At 33.4% G+C, this 7,144-nt stretch overlaps 2 protein-coding genes across 2 annotated transcripts; both read left to right on the top strand.

Annotated features, from left to right (window-relative positions):
- Positions 1-1,701: 1,701 nt before the first annotated feature.
- Positions 1,702-3,198, top strand: LOC133292492 (LRR receptor-like serine/threonine-protein kinase RGI5). Its single transcript, XM_061490907.1, has one exon. The coding sequence runs from the start codon at positions 1,702-1,704 to the stop codon at positions 3,196-3,198; it is 1,497 nt and encodes a 498-aa protein (XP_061346891.1).
- Positions 3,199-3,208: 10 nt separating this feature from the next.
- On the top strand, positions 3,209-4,609 carry LOC133292491 (receptor-like protein EIX2). The gene has a single exon (XM_061490906.1). The coding sequence runs from the start codon at positions 3,209-3,211 to the stop codon at positions 4,607-4,609; it is 1,401 nt and encodes a 466-aa protein (XP_061346890.1).
- The last annotated feature ends 2,535 nt before the right edge of the window (positions 4,610-7,144 follow it).

The raw sequence follows: 7,144 nt of genomic DNA, 5'->3' as shown, positions 1-7,144 counted from the left end.
TTTTTGATTAAATGCTTATGTAATTGTTGATTGACTGGAGTTGGATGATTAATTTGTTGTAGGAATTGGTTGACATTAAGCCTGGTTAATGCTTTAAGAAGTGTGATGTTTTGCACATATGGTTGATTAATTTAACTGAGTTATTGAAATTAAATTTGTGTTGATATGTAACTATTTACTTCTTTTAGCTAACAGGCTAAGTTATGAGTGAAGTTTGTCTGATTACTTTAGGGCAAGCAATTAACTAAGTTTGGGGTATTTTGTTAGCTATAAATTATGATTATTTTAATGGCTTTATTTTTACAATATTTGAGTTGAAGGCTGGATATAAGTGCATGGTAATGGGCCAAATGAGTACCAATCAGCCCAATAAGGTAAAAGAGAGAGAAAGAGATAATTTGATAATTTACTATTCTCTTTTACTATTTTTACTGCAGTTAGAGAGCCATATGATCAACTCTTTGAAAGTGAGATCAAATCTGAACCATTGGATGGACAAAAATATGGATGGACAGCAATGCAATTTCTTGGAGCTCTTTAGTTTCTAGCTAAATAGGAGTCTGAGTCATTAGGGCCACATATAGAGAACTTTCGTTTTTTTTTAGTTTTCAGTTTTATGTTTTGAATCTTTTGTAATCTTTTTCTTTGAATCTGAGTGTTGAGAAATTCCTTGAAAGCTGAATGCTTGTTCTTCAATTCTTGTACTCGAAGTGCATTGACAACGCACCTTCAAGGAAAGGAATCACGGATCTGCATGCGAGCTATTGTTTTCATACTACTGCAAGTTTTCTTCCTAGCTCTAGTTTAGGAACTTTGACTCTTGAAGAACCGGTTTGTAAACTTTTACTTTGAGTTTTCTTTACTGAATATTTTGTAATGCATGTTTCTTTACTTTTTAGATTTGCAATATTTCTGAATATGATATTTTAAGTTTCTTTTTCTGGGATTCACGATGATTGGGTGATCTTTAATTTTCTGAATACTGTGATGATTTGCTTTAGTTTCATTTGATTAGCAAGATTTTGATTTTAAGTTCAAGAACACCATGGGAATGGGTCTTGAATAATTTTAGCATAGCTACGATTGGGAAATCAGGTTATGTCCCTTGTTAATTGAACCCTTGAGGTTAGGGATAACCCAAGGAGGTCTTTGATACAATTTTTGAAGATTTAGAAGACTTTGGGAAAAGATCCTTCTAAAGATTAAAATCTGGAACTGGGAAGTTTTAGATAAAATAGCCATAGTAATTTGAATTCTGATACTAAAGTGCCGTAGCAGTTATAAAACGCAGGAATGCGAAATTTCTCCTTCATCCATGATTCAAAGAATTCCAGAACCTTATAATTGATACATTTGTGAATAGATATTCCTCTGTTAAATTTTGTTTAATGCAAGTCTGATAAACACCTCGTTTCATTTAGAATTTTCTTAGTTTTAAAAGATTGATTACTTAATTTCAAGAAATTAGAAATTGGAATTAAAAAGGAAAACTAAACAACCTGTTCCCTGAGAACGATAACTCTTTTTCTTTCGAAAAATTACTACCCAACAACAGGTCATGTACTTATGCTTGATCTTCGTGGTCACGATACACAATATTTGAGAGGTGTAGTCAATATCACTCCATTGATTGACTTGCACTATTTGGAATATTTGGACCTCAGCTATAGTGATTTTTTTCAGAGTCACATCCCAGAACTCATGGGCTCCTTCGCCAAGTTAAGATATCTCAATCTCTCCTATAGTGAGTTTGGTGGGAGGATTTCTTATCAGCTTGGAAATCTCTCACAACTTCAATATCTTGATCTTGGACGAAATTATTATCTTTCTGGAGTAATACCTTTGCTGCAGATTGGGAATCTCAGACAACTACGTTATCTTGATCTTGGAGGAAATGCACTTTCTGGAGCTATTCCTTGTCAAATTGGGAATCTCTCAGAACTTCAATATTTTGATCTTGGAGGAAATTCATTTTCTGGAGCAATCCCTTTTCAGATTGGGAATCTTCCTATGTTGAATACTCTTAGGCTCCAGGGAGATTTTGATGTCAAAACTAAGGATGCAGAGTGGTTGTCTAATCTCCATTCCTTAACAATTCTTCAGTTCAGTTCATTACATAATCTTGGCTCTTCTCATCACTTGCTTCAAACCATCAGTAAGCTTATTCCAAACTTAAGAGAGTTGAGGTTAGTTGATTGTAGTCTTTCAGATTATGATATTCCATATCTGTTTCGTTTTCATTCCAACTTTTCCACTTCTCTTACCATCCTTGATCTCTCTCGTAACATGCTGACATCATCAACATTTCAATTGCTGTCAAACATTAGCCTTAATCTTAAGGAGCTTTATCTTTCTCATAATAATTTTGTTTCATCAGCTCCTCTCTATCCAAACTTCCCTTCTCTCGTGATCCTTGACCCCTCTTATAATAATCTGACATCATCAATGCTTCAAGATGATTTCAACTTCAGCTCCAAACTTCAACGGCTTTCTCTAAGAAACTGTAGTCTTTTGGATAGAAATTTTCTTGTACCACCTGCCTTTAATATGAACTTTTCATCTTCTCTTGTCTCCCTTGATCTTTCTCACAACTTGCTGACATCATCAGCTGTATTCCATTGGCTTTTTAACTTCACCACCAATCTTCATACACTTTCCCTTTATGGGAACTTGTTAGAAGGTCCCCTTCCAGATGGATTTGGGAAAGTGATGAAATCTCTTGAAAATCTTAATCTGTACTCTAACAAACTGCAAGGAGAGATTCCAACTTTCTTTGGGAATATGTGCAGCTTACAGACATTAGACCTCTTAAATAACAACTTGAGTGGGGATCTTTCCAGCTTCATTCAGCATTCTTCATGGTGCAATAGACACATATTGCAGAGCTTGGATTTATCTTATAACCGAATTACTGGCATGATCCCTAAAAGCATCGGATTACTTTCTGAGTTGGAAGATCTGTACTTGGAGGGGAATTCTTTGGAGGGTGACGTCACTGAATCGCATCTCTCTAATTTGTCTAAGTTGACGAGCTTAGACTTATCATACAACTCACTGTCTCTAAAATTTGAGTCTACCTGGGTTCCTCCTTTCCAGTTAAGATACTTGGGACTAGCATCTTGCAAGTTGGGTCCGAGTTTTCCTAGTTGGTTCCAAACTCAGAGTTCCTTAGCTTTGGAACAATTCACAATATATTGAATTGATGAATATGTCTCATAACAATCTCATGGGTGAAATTCCCAATTTACCATTCAAGCTTCCTCTCAAACCGTCTATACTTTTGAATTCAAACCAATTTGGGGGTGCAGTTCCGTCTTTTCTGCTACAAGCTTCAGACCTTATGCTTTCCCAAAATAAGTTTTCAGATTTATTTTCATTCTTGTGTGACAAAAGTGAAAATGCAAACTTGGCCACTTTAGATTTATCAATCAATAAACTAAAGGGACAACTGCCAGATTGTTGGAAATCTGTAAACTCATTATTGTTTCTTGATTTAAGCAATAATAACTTGTCAGGGAGGATTCCACCGTCTATGGGCACACTTGATAAATTGGAAGCTTTGGCTTTACGAAACAACAGTTTAATGGGTGAACTACCTTTCACTTTGAAGAATTGCAGTAATTTAATTATGTTGGATGTGGGTGAAAATTTGTTCTCAGGTCCAATACCATCATGGATAGGAGAAAATATGCAGCAATTGATCATCTTGAGCATGCGAGGTAATGGCTTCTCTGGAAATCTACCTATTCATCTATGTTATTTAAGGCGTATTCAACTGTTGGATCTTTCAAGGAATAACTTATCAGAAGGAATTCCAACATGCATAAACAATTTTACTGCAATGTCTGAAAAGAGCATCAACTCAACTGAAACTCGAAGTCATATATATTGGTACAATATCACTTACTATGCAACTTATGGTACTTTCAGTTTTGGTGAGTATGAGTTTAACATAACGTTGATGTGGAAAGGAGTGGAACATGGGTTCAAGGATCCAGAGATGAGTCTTAAGAGCATTGACCTCTCAAGTAATAATTTAAATGGTGAAATACCAAAAGAGGTTGGAAATTTGCTTGGCTTAGTTTCTTTGAATTTATCAAGAAACAATTTGAGTGGAGAAATCCCTTTTGGGATTGGAAATTTAAGTTTTTTGGAATTTCTGGACTTATCAAGAAATCATTTTTCTGGAAAAATTCCAGCCACTCTTTCCAAAATTGATGATCTTGGTGTGTTGGATTTATCAAACAACTCTCTCTGTGGAAGAATCCCTTTTGGAAGACACTTGCAAACTTTTGGTGCCTCTAGTTTTGAAGGAAATATGGATTTGTGTGGTGAGCAACTTAACAAAACATGTCCCGAAGATGAGACAAAGGGAAAACCTCAAGGATTCGCAATCCATGGTAATGATGACAATTTAGCTTTCTATGAAGCATTATATATGAGCATGGGGATAGGATTCTTCACTGGTTTTTGGAGCTTATTAGGGCCAATACTACTTTGGCGACCTTGGAGAAATACTTACACAAGGTTCTTGAATAGATTGACAGATTATATATATGTAATGGTAGCAGTGAATATGGCAAGATGCCGCAGGTGGCTCAAAGGCTAGCAGGTACTTAATTTTAATAACTTTTTTTTTTTTTAATGTCTTGGTTATTTTTGTCTGTTGTAGTCACATAAATCAATAATTACTTCTTATAAGCAAAAGGGAGAAATACGATTTTTTTTTTAATTAATGCTCATAATGCATGAATTTAAATGTTAGAATCACTTATTTAAATCATCATCATAGCTAATCCAAATTTTTTTTAAAAAATGTATTAAAATATTTATTTAATTATTTTCTTTATTAATAAGATTTTTCAGATTTATTTTTGAGTTTAAATCACAAATCAAATCTTTATTTTTTTTCTTTATTAATAATAATTTTTTAGATTTTTTTTAATTTAAATCATAAATCAAATTTTTATTTCTTTTTTTATATTAAAAATTACAAATTTTGATTTAATTTTTGTATCGTATGAAACATGATACATATCGTATCGTACGATATAGTGTTGTATCATACGATACAAAACCTTTTCTGATACACCTCATGATATATATTGATGTGCTTGTAAATCATATCGTATGGGACGAATCGTATCGTATATCGTACGATACTGATAATTGTGCTAACTTCTACAAGTATTGCTTTAATTAGAGTATATCTCTCACATCTCTCTCTCTCTGCCACATACATATTGGCTTTCATTAATTCCTCCACCCTATCGAGTCACTTAAGCTAGGTTTAATAGTGATATTTGAGTACATATGATTCTCCTTGTTCTTTTGTTCACGCCTCTTACTTCTCCAAGAAATTATTATTTTTTTGTTGTAAAGAAATTAGAGTTTGTGTTTAAGTTAGCGAAGATATCTAGTTTTCAGATGACCTTTTAAAATGTGCTTATATATACTTTTTAGTACTCCATTGTTTGCTACATTTTCAGTTTGATTTAGTTGATCACTAAAATTATGTTTTCAATTTTTTTCTCCATCGTCACCAATGTCTGTAGTCTTAATTGTACCATAAAATTTGCAGTTTGTTGCAGATCAGCGACGCACTTCTGATCTAGGATGAAAGCATCATGGGTTGCTCGAAGTTTAAATATAAGGCATGGCAGATCATTTGTGTGAAGTAATGACTTGCAAAATCAGTGTTTCAAACTATCTGGTGTGGTTGCATTTTAATATATAATATATTTGTAAAGTTATATTAATTTCTTTTTTCAAGTCAAGATCATGTCTAAACTATGACGGTTTTTACATTCTATCTTTATTAATGCTCTTATAGTAGTTACGCGTCATTTCAAAACGACTACACCCAAATTTACACATACCAACAAGAATGCAAGATAACTATATATTAGTAGATCCTACTAATATGCCAGCGTCCCTTGATTTTACAGCTTAGAACTATATTCATAAGCATCTGCTACGCCAAAATCCCAAAGCATAGCGTTGACATTTGAAACAAGCACTATACTTCATGTCTTTACACTTTTTTATGAATAAATTGGATTATCTCACGTAAGAGCATAATTCCATTAATCCACTGATTACATGACAAGACGATGGCAGGATAATCTCACAATAAAACTATATTAATCTTGCTGTATGGAAGTATGTAATTGTTGCTACTAAAGTTATAATAATAATCCTCGGCTTCTTTGAATAAGACAAAATTATAACAACAATGCTACTGTAAGACCCATATATACATAGCTTAACAAGGGCTGGCCAATGAGAAAAATCCAATAATGAAAAAAAGGGAGAGGGGTTGATACCATTGGTAAATAGTATTAAACTTGGTTGGTTAAATAGGTAGTTGGTCGAGTTCAAGGGTATAAATAAGTATAAGATCGTCAATGTAAATCAGCTGATAAAGCACAATTGCATAAGTGCATCCGCACAATCAAAATTATATGCAAGGCATTGGCATCTTTGATCAAGTTGCTTATGTTAACGTTAGTTTGGTTAAAAATATATACAAACAATACTCCGGATGATAACTCAAGAAACATATTTGTGATTGTTAATACTATTAATTAGTGATAGTGGGAGCGGTATTAGCTATGAATTTTACTAATTTAAATGGATGGATTTTATATTATTTGGGCTGTGAAGAGTTTGAAAATGCAGGTAAACAAGAGAATCAATACGGGCCAAGTTGGAAAAGGGTAAAACAAAAAAGAGAGAAGTAAAGTAATCTTACTTACAAGTTTCTTTCTATTTGTTTTCGGATATAATAAAAAAAAACTTATAGAATTGGCATCTCCTCCCTTTTAGTAGCCGAGTTGTGAGCTATTCTTAAAGGTTTACAGTGTGCTTGGACCTCTAAAGCTCAGTATAACATCTCGCAATTCTAAAACATGTAATTATATATTAAATGTGGATTAAAGGATAGGATTAGTGAAAATTCTGAAATTAAGGTCAAAATGCAAAGGAAGGGTAAAACGGTAATTAGTCAAACACGTAACCGTAGGAAAGTAAAATTGAGTAGGAGGTCTCAAATGGGAAAACTAACCCTGGAAATGGATTCAGAACGAAAAATTGAGTGGTTGGGCAAGTTTCTGAAAATTTGTTAAATAGTATTTTTACTGGG

This window comes from Gastrolobium bilobum, unplaced genomic scaffold (assembly GCF_033153095.1).
Source record: "Gastrolobium bilobum isolate Gb01-03AN ecotype WA unplaced genomic scaffold, APGP_CSIRO_Gbil_v1 utg28447, whole genome shotgun sequence".
Classification (NCBI taxonomy): Eukaryota; Viridiplantae; Streptophyta; class Magnoliopsida; order Fabales; family Fabaceae; genus Gastrolobium; species Gastrolobium bilobum.
Note: the sequence above shows the minus strand (reverse complement) of the source record. Positions and strands in the feature narration are given on the sequence as shown.